General features: G+C 40.6%; 1 protein-coding gene across 1 annotated transcript in view; it reads left to right on the top strand.

Moving 5' to 3' along the window:
• Positions 1-1,994: 1,994 nt before the first annotated feature.
• SPTLC3 (serine palmitoyltransferase long chain base subunit 3) overlaps positions 1,995-19,622 on the top strand; it is an 87,384-nt gene continuing 69,756 nt past the window's right edge. The window contains exons 1-4 of the mRNA XM_039389847.1: positions 1,995-2,233; positions 3,984-4,070; positions 5,438-5,500; positions 7,666-7,831. Of these exons, the coding sequence (XP_039245781.1) occupies positions 7,718-7,831 (114 nt within the window). The 5' untranslated portion in view covers positions 1,995-2,233; positions 3,984-4,070; positions 5,438-5,500; positions 7,666-7,717. The remainder of the gene's footprint in view (positions 2,234-3,983; positions 4,071-5,437; positions 5,501-7,665; positions 7,832-19,622) is intronic.

The raw sequence follows: 19,622 nt of genomic DNA on the forward strand, positions 1-19,622 counted from the left end.
GCTACTCCAGGTAAAAAGACTGTTCCAAATGTCTGTTAGCTACAATGAAAGTGCTGGAAATGAAGGACATGCACTAAACTCAGAGCAAGTTGTAGCTGATCACTTAATGGCTTGAAATTTTAGCAGTGTTGAAAAATCAGCCCTCTATCCTGGGTTACAGTCTCCTGTACAGAAAAGGTTGCTTTGAAATCCACTGAGGGCAGTAGGCTGCTAAATGTAGCTGGAATAGTCACCTCCCAGGCTAAGGGATGAATAGCTGGAGAGTGGAATGAGACCTGCCTAAAAGTACTCTAAGGCCCGACTTGCCTGCCCTTCTCCAGTGATATGCAGCTTTGTTTGACATAAGGATTTGTTTCGAAAAAGAACTGCAGAGACTGGAAAAAAGTGACATTTGATTCCAGTTCTTTACTGAGGTCTGACAAACTTACCTTGTGTAATATTAAAATTAGAGATTACATGAAATACAAAAATGAACAAACACCACAGAAAAGAAGCTTTAGTTTTCTGATGTCTTGGCATGAGAGTTGAAAGACTCCAATCCTAAACATGAGTGAGTTTAATGAAAATCTTGTGACTGAAACTAATGTGTTGAATAGGACCCGTTGCTCTGGGAAACCTTCAAATGATTTTGTTCTATACTATATGCAACAGCTTTGAGCTGAACTCTTGGACACCTGGCTCTTGAAACATGGCAGTGTTTTTGGAATACCTGAGTGTGTTCCTAAATCTTCTGTAACAAATCTAGGTTGTTTCAGACTTGTACGCTAATTCTTAAATACAAATTACTCCAAGTAAGGAATAACATTTTATTTTGTTTTGAAAATTGTATAACGTGTTTAAATATAAGTCTTAAACCAAGTTCAAAACCACCTGTCTCAGAACTCTGTAAATTTCAAAAATTCTTGGAATAATTTTGTAATGTTGCCCTTCCTGTATTTGGCAACAATTTCTGTGATGAATTTTTAAACACTCACTCACCCTTTCAGCCTCCTGTCTGACCCTTGGTGCCTCTTCAGAGCCCCATTGACTTGAGCGAGGCATGGAACTGAGAAAGAACTGCAGCTAAGTCTGCCAAGAAGGGGCAAAACTCACAATAGTCAAAATAAATTCTGCACAAGTGAAAATAGCAAAAAAATGGATCTGGAAAAGCTTTTGAATATTTGTAGTAAGTAGGTAGAGTGAACAATATTTTGGTTTCTTCCATCGGTTTGACAGGGTAGGCTAAAAATAACTAATGTCAACCATAGTAAAATAGTACGAGGCAACTGAATGAAAAATTTTTTAGTTTTTATAAGGCAACCCAGCTATCAGTTCTTTACCATAATAAATGGCAATAAGTACAGGTTTTGGGATTTTGGTTTGTTGTTTTTTTTTTTCCTCTTGACCTGTATTTCCCTAGGATGGACAGAACTGAAATGATCAATAACAAAACTATAGGCAATGACAACAGGAAATGAGACTACAGAGAGCCCATGTATGGAGTCACATTTAACACAATAATCTAATTCTGTGTAATGCCTTGAAATTATTTGTTCACTGGCAATGGGGAAGGCAAATAATCCCCTGTATCATTTACCTATGTTTAGTAATGCTAATAAAAAGGTTTTGAAGCATAACTACTACTTGGATGAGTATTGACCTCATTGGGTCACTGAATGAGTAAGAATTGCAAAACGGAACCGCTTGTTAGATTAAAAAATGGAGTATTTTGCAATACTTTTTTTTTTTCCCCTAACTGAGTAGCATTATTAACTCTCATCTGGGCCTGTGTAAATCTCCTGCTCCTGGAAGCACTTAACAATTACATTCCAAGAACAATAAGCAATAAGTTCTAACTTTTGTGTGGAATCACTTTGTAATTTCCTGTTCAGAGCCTGAAATTTCATCATTAAACACAGGTTAAAGCCACGTATGTTTTGTTCAGTTTTATTAGTAACACTAAGGTGATTTTTCTACCTGGTTAAGTATCGGTTATCTTAATGTTCCAGATGCCTGTAGCTAAGAACCACTTGTCTGAATCGATGTGGTGATGACACAGAGAAGGAACAGATGGCACAGAGTTGTCTCTGCTCCATTCATCACGTCAACAACTGGAAACAGTGACAATACCACACTGGCTTCTTGCAAATTATGGAGCTCAGCAAGCAAATTAGCCTGACTGGCAGGAGGTCTCAGAAAAGTAGACTGAAATCTGCCTTGGACAGCTATGGAGATCACATCACTGCTGAAAGAGGTCAGGACTAAAATGTCCCAAGAAAGAGATTATTGCCTCTACCTGATGCTTGTAAAGTTTTTTTTAGCCTTTGGCTTGGCTTGGCTGAGTAGTTCTACTGACTTCACTGGGTCTACTACCTGACTGAGTTTTTTATTTAAGGAGTAAGAATTGCAGATTCAACTCAATCATAAATTTCCAGATAAGAATGTAGTAATGGCATGATACTTGTAATTGGAAGAAGCTAGAGCAAAGGCTTTTATTTGTGTTTAATGTTGGATTTTTGCAGCAGACTTACTGTCATTCTTTTGGTCTTGGTGCCATTTTTGTATTGCTGTTGGTTTTGTCTAATTATGACATTCTAGTCAGATATATTTTATTTTTTTATCATAAAATGAGGACAGAACTGTATCGGTTTTGCAATTTGTAAAGTCTTAATCCTTCTAAGGAAGTCAAGGTGCTACAAACGTTCCGGGGTTAAGTACAGATTCCTAATCAGATATGTGTATCATATATCAATCATATATATATCAGATAAAAAATCCCAACAAATCCCTGATGTTATGAGTACTCACAGCTTACTGACATCTGGATACACTGAGAGAACTGGTTCTGGTAATATTGCTTAAGAAACCAGGGTGACGGTATCTTTATGTGCTTATGGCTTTCCATTGTCCTGTCATCCTACTGCACATCGTGAAAGAATATGAAGGTGCAGAGGTGGCAGGAGCCAACCAGGCCAGCCCCAGGGCTCTGCAGGTGATGGACCTGCCAGACACAGAGGAGCCCTGCCTGTTGTGCCATGCCCTCCCTGTTGCAATGCTGGTTGCGTGCATCCACCCGTGCCACAGTTCTGAGGCGCTCTAGATTATTCCCTGACCAATATCCAAGCATTTTGTACATCCTTCAAGTTGTGCAAGGGCACTTGAGGGGATCTGTCAGCACTGAGGTGCAGTTTCACAGGTGTAGTGGCATATCCCTACTTATTCCCGCATACGTATTGGCAAGAGAGGGTTTAAAGAAGCAAACATGGATTAGCGGGTATTCCATGTGAACATTTAGGAAATTTAGCCTCTAGCCAGTGCTGGTGAAATGTGGATGAGTCTCAAAAGACATCCATGGGGATGACTGACCAGCTGGTGGCTGGTACTTGCTGTTGCTTGTGTTGCTTTGTTGTTGTGGTGTCTCCCTGTTAGTTCATTTATTTCAGACTCACTGGTGTTGTTATGTCGAAGTCGTTTACATATCCGAGGCAGGAGTTGCCTCTGACATCCATGTGTCCACATATATTAAATATAAAAATAAGTCTTCAGTGGTACACAGAATTTATAAAGTGGATTTCTGTTGTGAGAGAAGTGACTGGGAGAGCCAGAAGGATTTTTTACTGTGTACTCCACTACTGGAGCATGCTCTGCTGCCTATTTAAACATCATTAGAATCTTGACTTTTAACAAAGGAAAAGACTCAGGCTCCCAGTTTTTTCAGCTTCTGTTTGACTTTGCTGTCTGTCTACTGAAAACAAGCATGAAGCTACCTGATGTCTTTGTATAAATCCTTATTGTTTCATGTGGCATTTAAATGTGCATCTGTCATGAACTGAAATTATCACAATCTTGCAATGAGATTGCAAGACCGTTTCACAACTGTGCCATAACTAACTGTACTCTGAGATGAGTAGGAATCCTGCAAAATCATTCTGGCTTATGACATGACAGCTTTCTGGGGATGAGCTCTCTTGCGTTCTTGCAACATTTACTTTTTTTATTGGTAGGTAATCCAGTACTGCCATTATAAATGGGGACATTGTGGCCACTCCGATTACCCTACATGTCTGACTGGGCCAGAAGTCTAATGGCAGGTTAGATGTTTTTGTCCCCACTTCTTGAGTGCATCAGCAGAGTTCAGCCTTTTATCCTGTCCTTTTTTGTAACAATGGGGGTGCAATAGCAGAAAAGTGATTTTCTTTGAACACTGGGAGGCTGCTTAGACAGAGCCCTACACCTCCCTTTTCTCTCTGCCCTGTTGTTAAACCTTGGTTAATTAACTGCGTATATTTTTCTTCACTTTTGCACCATGCTCCTCAGCAATTTGTCTCAGAGCATTTACAAAGGATTTAAACCCTTTTATCCTGTTTTCAAGAGGTGAGTTGGTGAAAATCCAATGGCATTAACAGGATAATGACAAAGCAAGGAGTAAAACCTAGAACCTGGGAATTCATTGGTGGTTTTCCTACGGATTTATAGTGATTGTAGTCACGTCTTGCAAACTTTACTAGCATCTTTGTAGAACATGGTGTGTGGTCTGCTAGTAACCTTAAAAATTCACCATCTTCTTGCCAATGTATGAAGGGGAACCAGTGCCCAAGCCACTAGAGAGAAGGGCACATATAATCTTAGTAGGATTGGTGTCCTCTGCAGTTAAATACACACAGTTCTTGTACAGTCGGCATAGCAATTTTTTTCCCATCCACTTCCCAGAATGGTAAAAATAAACAGGGTATTGCTAGTGGTGGTTTTGGTGTTGCAAAGCACACAATTATTGAGTCCTTCCTCCAGGGTCCAGGCAGCATAGACTCTCGTATGTTTGAGGGATAGATTTAGGTGCAGGTAACCAGTAGAATGATAGATATGTATATAGAAATCTGAGTAATACATGGCTTTGAGTAAGATGGAGTTCTGAAGGGCAAAATCCAATTTATTTTTTTTTTCCAGGAGAAATACCACATTCTGTTTACAGATCCTTTCTGTGTATTTGGCCAGACTTGTCCCTTCTATAAGTCTTTTGCTCTGAATGGAATCAGGACAAGAATTTTACTCAGCCTCTAGTGGTATTTGTTTTGTGAGCACTGGCTTTTAGACCATGGTTAACAGATACTCAAAGGACAGCTCTTCTCTGAGCTTTTTTTAATTGCTCATTTAAATTCATATTTAAATGCAGTTTCTTTTTTTTTAAGTGCTATTTGTTTGTGATCTGAAATGTTCTAGACATTGAAAACTAGAATTAATATAACGTATTTAATTCACTATTTTATTCATGTAAGGTCACTGGTATTTCATGGGCCTTGAAATAGATAACAAGGGCAGATCTAGAGCCTGGGACTGGCAACAGAATTTGCATTATCTGAACTGTTATCTCATTGGAGATTCCACCTCCCTCATGAACCTAATTGGAAAAAAATATAAGAGGCATATGAGATGTTAATTATATCGCTTTGTGCCCTGGAAGGTGTGGAGCCTGTTGGGAAGCACACCTGGCAGAAGTTCCAGCTGGGCCACGGGACCAACTCTGGTAAGTGTTCCTGTCCTACCTTTTTCACAACAGGGTGAAGTAACTGCCTGAGCAGAGGGCATTTTTTACAGATATTTGATTTGCTGTGGCAATCAAGGACATAATTGCCAAATGAGAAAGCATGGTGGGAAGGGGTTGCCAGGTGCAGAGCGAATGCCTTATGTTACCTTGTTCCATTTGTCAGCATGCCACAGGTTACAGGTATACAGGGAAGTATTACTAACCATTCTTCCTGCCTACTTCTGGCTTATCTTCATCTCAGTCTCATCTTTTCCTTGCAGATATGAGCTCTTAGCCCTTTATGACCAACAATTTATTTTGTCACTACATATTCACGATTCATTTGAAATGTATGGCCAGTCGCTCATTTGAAATAGAGTTATCCTTACAGATGCCTTAATGAAGCCTAAACAAGACTGATTCACACAGAAATGAGGCATTCTTGCCTAGGAAAAGCACCAAAAAGACAAAACCAAGGAAATCTGAATTCTGATGCTGAATCTGGTGTAATTGTGAAGCAAAATGTTTTTGGTGTTCTTCTGTTTCTGTGTCATTTTAGTCAGTTAAGGGAATATTTTCTTGACCCAAACTACTACTTCCAGTCTTATTAACTGAAATACTAAGTTCTTTCCAATGATAAAACAATCAAGTCTAGTTATGGATGGACTGCTTTTTAAATTGTGCTACTCTATAATATATCCTGGAGGGTTTCTGCAGTTCTTTAGTGGAAATCTCTGGATGGTATGAAATGAGGTGAAATGGAGAAGGAAGCATATACAGATATTTCTTTTAAAGACAGATCAGTTTAGATCTCTCTTAAGCAGGAAGCAAAAGCTTTCCAGCACATTGAAAACTCTCACTTTGCAAATCACTTTGAAGAAGAAAATATATTTTAACAATTTAATAGGTGTCTAAGACAAGTTTACAAAACCAACAGTGTTTCCCTGTGTACTTTAACAGTGCTTCATTTAACATTTAATCTCCTGCATTTTCCACATACTCAAGTTGTAGGCTGTTTTTTCTACAAATCGCTTACATTTCATTGCCAAGATGGCACAGTAATTTTTTCTAATTAAAGTACTTCAATATTTCTATTTTCCCAGCCTTTCATCCTAATTGTTTTTCAAAATTGATATTATTATACAGCTTTCCTTTAATCTGTCTCCACACTAATTTTAATTTTGAAAGGAAGGGATTCTATTAAATGCTACCAGAGATGCCTCTACCTTTATGCTTCATCACTAAAATCTTAAACATGAGAATTTGGTTCAGCAAAGACAATATATGTATTTCCACAATAAATAAACTTTTGTCTTAAAAGATGTATGGTAGTCCCCCTTAGTAGTTTCACATGTGATTAAAGCCTGACTTGTTTTAAAACTAAATTAATCAACTTTATAAAACTCCATTTCTTGTTAATTATAATAGCATGCCATTTATCCAGCTACTGGCTAAACTGAGTTTAAAGGGACAGTTCACTCAGGTGAATACCTGTGCACGTGTCTGTAGGATGGAGCCAAACATAATGTTTCTAGCTCTAGATAAATTTTCATCTTAATATCAAAGTGTTTTCCATTTCCTTGCAGAGTTAATAATGTCATTATTAAGATAATAATCTATCACGTCACCTCTACAAGATATTTTTCAAAAAAGGGAAAAAAGTCTTTCTGTTCTACTCAGAGCAATTCTACTTTTTTCATCTCAGCAAGACGAACCCTGTAATTTTAAAGATTACTCTGTTTAAATCTGAAAACATTTTGTTAGTTTAAATGGAATAAAGGAACGTTGAGTGTAATTCGGAGAAGAGAAACATGATGTTTCTCCACTGGGAGGTATTTAGGAGGTGATGTATCTTTAAGTGTCTCCGCCTCTGAATCCACCCACTTCTTGATAGCTGCAGCAGCCTTGTTGACTCACAGGAGCCGTGTTCGTGCAATAGCCAGCAATGAGCAGTATTTTTCAGAGATTTTAGGAGCACACCTCTGCTATGTATTTGGCATTCTAGCTCACTGGAGCTGAAGGTGTATGAAAGAAAGTTTTACGTTTCGAAGATATTGCAAAAGATAGTTCCTCCTCTCATCCTGGAAAATCCTGACGGACCAGTTGGATACCTTTCAGGCCTTAACCAAGAACTTTATCTTCTCATCCCACTGTCTTTTTTACAGTAGAAAGACCTGAGACACCCTTAAGAACTGAGAATCTGACTAATTTAAACAGATGGCTAATCCCAGTGCTGTCTGCAATGGGCACCTACATCATCATCATCAGAAACAGAACAACCTCTTAAAAAGTGGAATCTATAAGAAAAATGGAATTACTAAAGGAATGAAGGTAAGGTTTGACTGTTTATGCTAATTGCCTCAACACTGAAAACAAATAGGTAGTTGCAACATTGTTTATTAAGCTAGGTTTACAGCAGTCTTAGTCTCCATTGAACAGGATGTATGGATTAAGTTTGTGTAAGTTTGTAATCATGGGACCTAACACTGCTTTTGTCTATCCTTCTAAACTGCAGAGAATTGCAAATGCTCATGCAAATACTGTTGGTTCCATGGACTAAGCCTGTAGTTCCTATCAAACACAAGAAACACCTGCACGCTGAAATGTAGTAGCTTCCTTCTAAAGCTGAACTGGTGGTGGAGTTGACTTTGCAATGTATTAATCATTAGTGGAAAGCTGTTTTGTCAACTTAAAGTGTGTGTGGATTAAAGTGTGATTTGTTGCTGAACATGTTGCTGAACAAGAATAACAAAACGTAGGCAGGGAAAGCTGCCTTTTCTTGATGTTTACATTACTACAAGGTTGGTTTAGCTCATGCTTGCACTTACCTGATGCCTGCTCTCCAGCCCTGTACTGCTTAAAATCCAAGGCAGTTTGCTTGCTGTTTTCTGAAGCTGTTCCCTTTGAAGCAGCACTTCTCACTTATGTGAGCATTTTGTGGGACGGTTGGCATGTAGCATCCTAAAGAATGAACCACAAAATCAACTTTGTTGAGCCCAAATCTTAGAGGTTGTCTTTCTGCAATACCTGCTCTGACTGGGAACTCACAGTCTGTCTTGCAGTGTCCCAATTCTGGATCTTGATGTGATCATTAGTAGAAAGCCTTGTAGTGACTAGAAAAGGGCTGGCTTTGCAGCATGGTGTGATGGTGAGAGGGGGATGGAGGAGGTTGCTTTTGGAGCCTTAGTGCTCACCTGACCATGCCAGTTGGAAGCTCTAGACAAGCACTGTGGTGAGGGCTCCGCTGTTTTACAAATAAACTGCTATCTTCTATCTTTCTCTAAATGGGGCTCTCACACGCCTCAGCACTGTAATGAAGGCACGCCCAGTGTCATGCTTAATGATTGTCTGGCTTTAGGTGTCTCCCTTGGTATGAGTGTTTCCCAATCATTGGCTTGTGCTGGATGAGGAAAGCAAAAAAGTTTGTGCAATGATTGAAAAAGGCCTTTCTTGGATTTGCTTCCAGAAACCTAATCCAGCATATTTTTACATGTCACATCTACCTTCCCGTTGCTTTATACATTAGCTATTTGCTTCAATGATGTTCTAAATCTTTACTTTCCATTTGAGTGACAAATTTCAAGGACTAAGCTTTGCTATTCAGTTACTATTAACTTGCTGCAAATGAGTGATTTTGAAAGCAGTAGACTCCCAGGAGGGGATTAATTAGGATTTCCTCCTTAATAGGAAAGCGAAGTAAAGTAAACAGCTAGAGAAGTAAAGAATAATATTACAGAGAAGGAAATTAATATTGGCCTGAAAGCAGTGGCAAAGAAAAGAAGGAATTAGTAGATGCCCCTGCTAGATTAGTGAAGTCTTACAAGCACTGTATGGTTGAAGGAGAAGGTGTTTTACCCTGCTGTGGGATGTGTGAAAGTAGCACTGAGCCACTAGTAAATACCATCCCTGGCTGAGGAAGTGGTGAGGAAATGAAGCCTTAGAAAGTTCAGGAGGCTTGTCAAAGGCATATTTGGTAAGTCTGGGTCTAGCACTGTGTTTCAAGTTACGTACCATTTCCCCTTTCTCGCTTCAAACACAGATTGGGAAAGTAGGAAACAATAACAGACAAGAGTGCTGCATGAACCAGGAATCTCATTCCTGGTAGGAATCTCCCCATTCCTGTCTGGTCTGTTTCCCCGCCCCAGCTGCCTCACCCTGCTCAGTGCTTATATGCTATTTTACAGGAACAGATACTGTTCCTTCCTCCCTGCTCTGTTTACATGCCTTGCTGCTGGAGGTGTGCAACTCCACACAGTCTTCTGGTGCATTTGTATTTGCAAGTCCTCACTGAGATGTGCTCCCACTTTACAGCTGGGATCTGAGGAGCAGGGAATATGGCAGCTGGGTGCACAAGGAAGCCTGCACAACACCCAGACTCAGGTTTCTCATAATTCCAGTCGTTCTCCTCCCTCCTGCCTCTTCTGCTCCTTATCCACCTTGCCCTGATTTCCCGTAACACTTCAACACACACACACACATATGTCCTTTACTGCTATTCAGTAAATTAATTGACCATTGAACTCTTTATATAGGAGAAATATAGTGCTAGGATATTCGGGGGATGTGACTGGATGCTGCTGGTTCTAGAACTTGAGACTCGTGGCAGTTCTGAAACTCTTAGGGTTAGTTACAGCTGTGTTGCTTTACAAGGAGGGGAGGAGGGAAACATGGTTTGAGAGAGGCACCTGGTGCAGAGGCTGCAGTGAGAGAATGGCACAGTGAAGGCTTCTAAGCCAAGATTATGTAGCAATAGTTGCACACAACTGACTGACTGGAACATCAGGCTTTGCAGAAGTCAGCTACATAAACCCTTTTTTTCCCAGGGAACCCACAGGAAGCACTGGCTTCAAGAAATGCTGGCTTTGGAAACACTGCTTTTGAAAACACTGGCTCAGGAACAATGTGTTTTGCATCTTAATGATGTAAGAACATTTTGTGTGTCTGCGCATGCATGACAGAAGTAGAGAAGCAATTCTGATACCACAAAACCCCCCAGGTTTCTAAAGAAAGGATTTTGTTTAATGGGTTGGGAAAGGTAATTAGGGATGATCAAATGTGGGGGAGTAGGGAAGCTCTTTGCTTCTAGGCTATGTGGCATACCAAGGACAGAAAGCAGGCAGCTGAGTGATAAAGAAGCGGTGAAGCATCCTACTGGAAGAGAAGTTGTTGCTTTTGGGAAGTGATAAACTGCTTTGGGGTGGGACTACTTGCTTGAATAGCTTCTGTGATTATTTTAAGTCTGACTCACTCAATTCTAGCTGATAGCACTGACTGTCATGTACTAAGGGACATCAGGCTTAACCACGTCCCTTCAGCCTTGCTGAATCCTGGCATTCTTTGGAAGCTGGGCCACAGTAAGACCTAAGCTTCGGGAGGTGGGTCATGTACTGTGTCTTACACTTTGTTAGTGCTTCTAACACAGTCAAATGCTTTGTGTTCTTCCAGAACCCATAGCCTGAACTTGCCTTTAGCCAAAGCACAGTTCAATAACTAACATACTTATTTATATAACTGTATTGACCAGGAGAAAATTTTTTCCTAGAGATGGTTTCTTTGCTGTTGTATTGCTGTTGACTGGGTGCCAATTATAGGGGACATTGGAGTTTTAAAATGACAAATGTATTTGTCCAGTGGAAACTTTTTTCCCTATAGAACACATGCAACAATTTTATTTCTTTGCTAGATCATTTCCTTGGATGCCTTAGCCTCCAAGACATTATAAAGTTATTCGCAAATTCATTATTTTGCTGTTCTGCACTCAGAATGGCAATGGCTTGTAAGAAACTTGCAGCCTTTTTCAGGGCTTTCAAGCTCCTTTCTGAAAGCAAAAAAAAGCCTGGGGTGAGGTCAAACCCAGTAACTTCTGTTCCACTTAGGTGATGGACCAAAAATGTGATGGTCTCTGTTTGGGGCCTGTACAACTCAGAAGATGTTTATATTTACTCTCTGTCCTGTGCCACCTGAAGCTCCTTCTAACTGTTCTACTCCACTATTGATTGAATATTCCAGCATCCAGTCTCAGTCCCTTCCATGCTTTTGGCTCCCTCAGTTTTCTTGCACGCCTTTCTGCCCTACAATGTCATTTATTCCCTAATTAAGATCTTAAAGAAAACATTGATTGTCTAACAGGAGAGTCATGAAAGGAATATGCCATGCAACTGTTCTCAGTAATTTTCTTACGTGTCGTAAAGGCCACCTGTAATTTCTTTGCTCTGTCCTCTCACAAATATAGACAGCACTTCATATGTTTTTGCAGAAGCCAGTGTAAATGGGGCATTTTGGCTGCAAACTCAATATAAATGTTAATGAGTCCTGCAGGAACAAAAATAAACTAATTCCCCCAATCAGAGTCATGCAATAAAGATTATTAATAAGGGACGAGTAAGGAGAGAGGGTTAAGCCTGATCAGGTTATAGCTTTTCCAACTGTTTGCAGCCTCAGTTGTGCAGCCATAATGATCTGCCAACATAAGAACCTTTTTCTGAAGTATCTTCACGTTTTGGTGTGGGTTTGGCTAAAAGCAACTGAAAGGGAACTTTATTGTGCCCAACCTGTTTCACCTGTGGCAGCTAAGGCTTTTGGACCTGTCCCATTGTGCATGTGTTCCTGGAAGGGGCAATCCCCATAAGCCCTCTGGGTTTCATAGCTGTAGTGACAACAGGCAAAAAAAAATTGAGACTTGGTTTTCAGGCAGATTCTCTACCAATTAGTACACCTGTAGCTTCAGCTGCACCACAGATATGAATGACCTCCTCATCCTCAGTCCCTGCCTTCTTTTCTCCTTGGTTTCGAGCCCCAGAAATGTGTTGCTTTGCACCTGCACTCTCAGCTAATAATCACAGGTCTCGGATCCACACCCTTGTTTCTGTCATCTGCCCTGCTATGTGATGAGCTCAATGCAATGGAAGCAGGAAACACTTCTGCAACCCGAAATGTCACCAGTGTGCAGGCACATGTAACAGTCACTGACTCTTGTAGCAATGCTCTAAGTGTGTTGCATGAGACTTTACATGCAAGGCTGAGATTTTTCACATAGCTCAATACCTAAGTTTCCAGTTAGCCCTGTTCACACTTGGAAATCTCTAAATTCATGTAATTAAATTTTGGAAGTTTAAGCCCTGATAAAAATAACATATAGTGATTTACTTCGGCTTGAAAGATTTAGCATGTCGGGTCTTTAGGGACAACCTCCTCTTAGTAACAGCTCGTCCTTCTACTCATGAAAACAAGTACATGTATTGGGAGACTGGCTTAGCTAAGCAGATAAAAGCAGACAACCCATGATTGAGCTCCAGTGCAAAATGAAAAAAAGGCGACATACAAGAGGTAGGAACAGGAATGGGCTATGAAAGAGGAGATTTGAAACATTGCAGGGGCATGTAGGGCTGGCATTAGGAAAGCCAAAGCTTTCCTGGAGTCAACATTTGCATGGGACATCAAGGGAAGCAAGAAGACCTTTTACTGCTATGTTAGTAGTAGATGAATAAACATGGAAATAGTGTCCCATTGCTGGATGGGGTGGATGACTAAGTGACTGCAGATGCAGATAAGGTGTGCTCCATGCTTTCTTCGCCTCAGTTTTCACCACTGAAGTCTTCCAAGCCTCTGTGTTGTCAGACTACCAGTAGTGGAAGAAGACTGAGTCATGGATCTCTTGAGAAATCTCAGCCCATACAAGTGCATGAGATCAGGAGGGAAGCACCCAAGCGTGCTGGCTGATGTCACAGTCATATCACACACTACTATCTTTGAAAGGTTCTGGTTATCAAAAATCACTGATAACTTAAGGCAAATGTTGCACCTGTCTTCAAAAGATATTTCTAGCAAGAGTTGTGTCTGGGATCAGAGAGAGGAAGGAGACTGGGTGCAGCAAGCACAGATGGACCAAAGATAAATAATGTTTGACTGACTGTCTTCAATGATGAAGTGACTAGATTTGTGAATGAGAGGTGACTGATGGTGTCATCTACCCTGACTTTAGCAATAAAACCTTCGTGTGCTACTGGGGATGTTACGGTCTCGATGGGTAGACTACTATATGGGTTAATAACTGGGCTCAAAGGGCAGTGGTTAATGGTTCATACTTTGCCTGCAGGTTGGAGAGGTTTCATATATGGGGAGGGGAAGCAGGCGTCAAGATGCAGGTAACAGCAATGGGGCGTGTGGAGTCTTTCAGGGCCCAGGTGGGCAAAACCCTGAGCACCCTGCTGGGAATTTGGTGTTGACCTGCCTTTGAACACGAGGATGAACCAGAGATCAGCTGAGGGCCCATCCAGTCTTAACTGGGTCTGTGACCCTTCAGTGCGAGGTGGCAGCATTTCTGTGATGAGTCAGAACCAGTGATCTAAAAATGGACAGAACCCCAGTGGGGCTTCTGTGGGTAATTACCTGGCAAGCAGCTTGTTCTTGCTCAATAGAGGTAATTAGTAAAAGAAAGCAATGGAATGGCTAGTCCCATTGCCTGGCTACTTATGTCCCTTCAGCATGAGAATTAATTACCTTTGCAAGCTCTAAGTGGCTGTCAGGCTTTCAGAAACCAGAAAGGTAACACACATTTTCTACCTGCTGTGTCAGCTAGGGACAAGGGACATAGCTGGTTGTGTTCCATTGCAGAAGCAAGGTCATGAAGGACAATGAGCAGAATGGTAAGATAATGGCTGTTTAGGAACTCTCTGGGTCCCTGTGTGAGGTGGCACATGCAGGATGCAAGAATGACCACGGAACCATGGATGAAATGCAAAGAGTAAATTTATTTGCATTACCTTGTCAAACTGGTGGGTCCCTGAAGCAGCACGTGGGCAGAGACACATGAGCAGGGACACCACAGACCCTGGTTCATACTTGGTCCTTGCTAGAGGATTACCAGACCTTCTGTTTTCATCTGTATTTCCAGGGTTCTCCCAGGTGCTTCAAGCTTTCCCACAGCAGGGCAGGAATCTCAAGTGTGCTCAATAGAGTGCCTATAATCTATATATAATTGAAACACTGGCATTCTATTTATCCAACACACGAAGCTAAGCAACAATCAGTATGATTTATGTGTCTTTCTACACCTCAGCTGCAGGTTGGCCGGGCATGTTTATAATTCTCCTCAACAATCTTCTGTTATATTCCCACAGTTTCTGTAAAACTTGAATTTTCACCAGAAAAATGGGTAGGATTGTGCTGCCTCTCAGCTTGCTGTTTGTGTGCAGTAGTGGTTCAAATCCTAGTTTATAGGGTACTAGACAACCGTAAAGATCCCTTAGTTTATCATGATATGTAGATCTGTTCCTTCTACCAATAGACATATGAACTTCTCATGATTATTTTTTAATTTATTTTTAAAAAAAATTAACTTTTGTTGTGGCTAGGACTGTGGCATTAACCAGCGAAGCAGGAAATTAAATGTCCCTAAAATGACCAGTGGCTCAGCCAGAGAATTTCTGCCATTCATGGCAGCTAATTTTTCCACAGAAAATACTTGCAGAAAGTAGCCAAGCCAGAAATTTTGTGAGGCTATTGCCTGAGAGAGCTGTCAAAGTGGGATGGATGTTGAACTGGGAAGGAAAAGGTCATTTAAGGGGAAGAGCAGGCAGCAGGAACCAGCAGTATGGTGTGCCAGCCTGAAGAGGAGCTGGAGTATTTTGCTCTTTAAAACACATTAATTCAGGCAGATAACTAAAGCACTCTGTGAGATATCTTTAGTATAAAAATGTGAGGTGAAGAGGTGAATTTCCAGAGTAGATGCCATCTAGATACACCCATGTCTTCAGCACAAAGTAACATTTACCCAGATGTTTTTCTACCTCCTAAGATATTTTGGATTTCTAGAAGAACATCCAGCATAGACGTAACACAGCAAAGCTTTATCTGTTTTACTGATCATCTAAGTCTTTTTGGAAATCATTCAGCTTTATCCTTTCCTTCCTGCATTTGGTTAAACACAGGCATGCACTCTGTCATTTCCCCTTCTTCCAAAAAATCTGGTTTTCTCCCTCAGCTTACCAAGAAATGAGGATTTATTCACTCAGCAACAGGAATATGGAAGGACAAATTTGTGATGCAGAGCTGAGACTCATAGCCATTTCAGCTGACATCATGTTGCACTCTGCTTCCTCCAGGAATTTCCATTTCAGTTTTTGCTTCCCTGCTGCTGATTCATATGGTCTGAAGAGCTGCCATACATCTCTCTCTATGACTCACATGTAGCTATCCAAGACTTCAGCCTGGCTAATCTCACAGTCCAAAGCTGTCAGCCTACACCTGGACTCACAGCAGCCAGTTTGTACATTCTTGAGCTTCCTGGGGCTGTTCTGCAGGAGAATGCCTCCATCTGCCCCAGTGTTTCAATTTCCTGTCCGTTCTTTGCGTTTCCACAAAACTTTGTGTGTCTTCTGAAAGGAACATTTCTCCCTCTGTGGTCACCAAGTTGTACTTCCTGCAGGTGAAACTAAGCTGCAGTCAGGTGTTTATGCACAGTGTTGTGGGGGAGATCACCCAAGCTACTGCCTGGAGAGGGCAGGATACAGGTATTTCCACCCAGTCCTAGCAGCCATGTGTCAGTGACTGTAGTGATTCAGATGGGAACCTTGGAGATCAGGGAATATAACTTGAGTAATAAATTTAGGACCACCTCTGCTTATCACATTGTACCTTGTTGTCCTCTGAAAGATTCCCAGCCTTGTGATCCTATCAAATGTATCTCCTGCTGAGACCACCTGCTGATCAACCTCAAAGCTTCAGGTGCTACACAGATCCCAACACCAAACTACAAAACAATTCAAAGCAAACGAGATTTGTTGAAGGCATTTCATGGTAAAGAAAGTATTTGAAAAATCAATGTTTCCCCTGCTTTTTAAGATCATATCCGCGCAAGTTCCTGAGTTTGAGCTTTTGAACTTTCAGCAATCTCTTGACATCAGTCATGCTAAAAGGGAACATTTTGCTTTGTCTCTGGCACAAAAATGTGTGTCTGCATGTCTCTTGACGTCTCTTCTGTATGTAAGGCAATGCTCTCCTGTGCAATTTCTTCCTTGCATCATTGGTATATAAACAGCATTGTTGTTTGCATGTGTGGGTGATAAGATTAACTGGGAGGTTCTAGCAGATATCAGGGTGTGTTAATCTCGAAGCAGGAAATCTTCATGCCTTTTGATTGTTTTATTTTGATCAGAAAGGAAACGAAACCCTATTACAACTGTTTTGATGCAATCTCCAGCCCTTTTCCTCCCTTCTAATCACAATCACCTTCACCTACAGGCCGTCGTCCTTGGTTCCTTTTCGCTTGCATTAGGTTACAAAAGAACCAAAGTGAGATTTTTATAAGCCTCTAAGTATTGGAGTGCTGCATCTGTGGGTGAAAACATAAGGGGTGTTACAAAGCAGATTCTCATTTCTCTGTGTGTACAGTCCAGTTTCATCCCCGATTAGGAAATAAAGGATTACTTTCAAATAATCTGGGAAGTAGGTGAAACTTGTCTATTATTACTTTTTGGTTCTCAGTACATTTTTTAGCGGTGTCTCTTCAAGTTGAACTCAGAACCTTTGTTTCTTAAATCTATTTCTTACCCATGACCAAGCAGGAAGAACAGATTCCAAAACAAAAAATGGGTGTTTTCCAAAACCTACACCTTCTAAAGAAAAAAGTTAAACATTTTTGGTTTTCATTCCATGACAGGTATGCTGTTGATATATGCTATGTCTAATTGCTTTTTCTTAAAATCTGTTTTCAAAGCGTATCAATTCCATAATCTGTGTTTATTTTCAGATGGATATTAATGTGACTCATATGTTGACATGCAGTAGTGAGAAATGTTGGATAGGCTGTGTGCACTAGTAAAACTTGGCAAAATAATTATGAGTTTGTGTCCTGAGACAGGAGACTTTGTGCCATGGGAACTGAGGAGCAGCTTTCATAAAATTCAGTTCCACCTTGGGTTAAACCTTTTGTCCCAGGAGAGATGTAATTTATTCCATTGCTGAAAAGGAATTAATTGGCCTCCTCACATCTCTTGCTCACCAGCAAAAGGTAAAGAAATAAAATTAGGCACACAAGGACTGTCCTGAGCCAAAGATATGCAGGATCCAGAAGGGCTGCAAGGAGGCTGTTCTTTTTCCGTGTGTCGATTGTAAGGATGGAAAGCTGAGCAGGCCCCTCAGTGTAGAAATCTAGCAGAGGTCTTGTTACAGCAGCAGTTTGCAGCATAAAGTAATGTTTGCAAGATCATTCCTTCTCCCTCCATGTGCAGTGCCTTCCCAAGCACGCAGGTTCACCTGTACATTTCCAATAAGCTCTTCCCTGCACTTCATTAGCATCTGGGCTCTTACTAAATTTCTGTTGGGATGAGGGAAATCTTTTTATTGTCTTTTTCTATAAATGGAGGCCTGCCATCACCTCTTTGATTTGGTAAAGGAGTCACTGAGTTTTGCTTTCGAGATCCATATCTGGAGGTTATGCAAGAGTGAAAGTCAACAGACACTGCTGGTAATAAACAAGACAGCATTACCAAGCATGACAGATCAAAAATGGAGCCCTGTCAGCTTCCCTCTCATTCTCAACCCAAAGCATCAATCAATTAATTTATGCTTTTGAAAATCTTGTGTTGACTTCCTTATGCTTACACCTCAGCCTAATCAGGTCAAGCAAATTAGAAGGTAAAAATCAGCTTTACCCGTCAATAGGTAGAAAATACTTTACAATTTGCAGAGATAAGGTATTATTATTAGCAGGTTTTTATATCTGTGATTCAGTGTAACTGAAGACTTTTTGAATTCTTGCATGTGGGCTGAGAATCGCAGGGATATATATATATATATAAGTGAATGTTTTTAATCTATTTTTTCAGTATCATTATCAGAGAGTTTGGCCTTTTTGACTGTTTCAGTATGCACCTGCTGAGAAACCACATGTAATCCTGTGATTTTGTTATAAAGGTGTTAACAGCCTGCAGGAAACAAAATTTCATTCAATGGCAAGTTGTGCAGATTCTTAAAATATCAGGTAGGCATGCTTGCTTTTATTCCCTCTGAACACTTTATAGGTGTCAAAAATGTATGTGATTGGGGAAGGGAAGTGTTGTATAAGGGCAAAAAGACCCATCTACATAGTTTGTGCTTTCAGCATGGCAGCACTGGACAATCTTGGCTGGTTTTGGCATTGTTTCCTAGAGAAACAAGACTTATTTAGTAATACTGTCTGTCAACTCCTCAACAACCTGTGAACTAGTCAGCCATTTTCAGCCCAATTTAACAAAGGCATATCATCCACTCTTTCCTTAAGTAAGCAGCTGGGCACAGGAGAAAGGCCCTGCACATTCCCTACCGAAAGAGAAGTTGCAGTGAGAACTCATTCCTCCAGTGCCCTGGAGAGTGTGCAGAAGAAAGGAGATTTGATCTATGTCCCAAAAAAAGAAGGAAGTTTCTGTCAGTGCATTCCTTTATTTGACACTAAAGTCAGCCAACATGAGACATGCATAAAAACCCAGAATTTGTTATTCCCAGAGCTCACAGTGCTCTCTTTACTGCTGCTCTCATTCATTTCTGCATGGTGCCTATCTTATCATTGTATTTCTCTGGAATTTATTTAGTCTGTAAACTTGCTGAGATAAAGGCATTATTTTTTTGTTCTCTCCTTGTAAAATACTTGGTACACATAGAATCACTGTCTATTAAGGGTACGTTTTTTCACAGGGATTTTTATCAAAGTCTTCCCACTTTTTCAAATATCAGTGATTTGCCATCAGTGTTGTGTAAAGCAGTTCCCTATCTCCTGTTCTAGTTGATGCTACTAAGTCAGATGGAAAATTGTGTCTTGGTCTCATTTCTTGTGGGACATTTCTGTCGATCTACCTACAGATGCAACTTGAATTCACGTTAAATGTTACTGTTTTGCTGTGATTCCACTCTAATTCAATCAGGCATCAGTTCTTCATCTTCAGAACAGACTGGTCCGAAGGTGAGCAGTTTCAAACTCATCATGTTCATGTGGCTGGTGTTTACCCTTTTCACAAAGGCTGTGTAATTTCAGTTCACCTCCTGTTGATCAAGGATCTCACCTGCTCAGCACCAGCATTCCAGTGGGAGCTGTATTTCAGAACGTCGGCTTAAAGACAGAAATGCAAACCTCTCACTCTATGACAGA

The sequence above is a fragment of the Pipra filicauda genome, unplaced genomic scaffold, assembly GCF_003945595.2.
Source record: "Pipra filicauda isolate LSUMZ 115617 unplaced genomic scaffold, ASM394559v2 scaffold77_size3566232_pilon, whole genome shotgun sequence".
Classification (NCBI taxonomy): Eukaryota; Metazoa; Chordata; class Aves; order Passeriformes; family Pipridae; genus Pipra; species Pipra filicauda.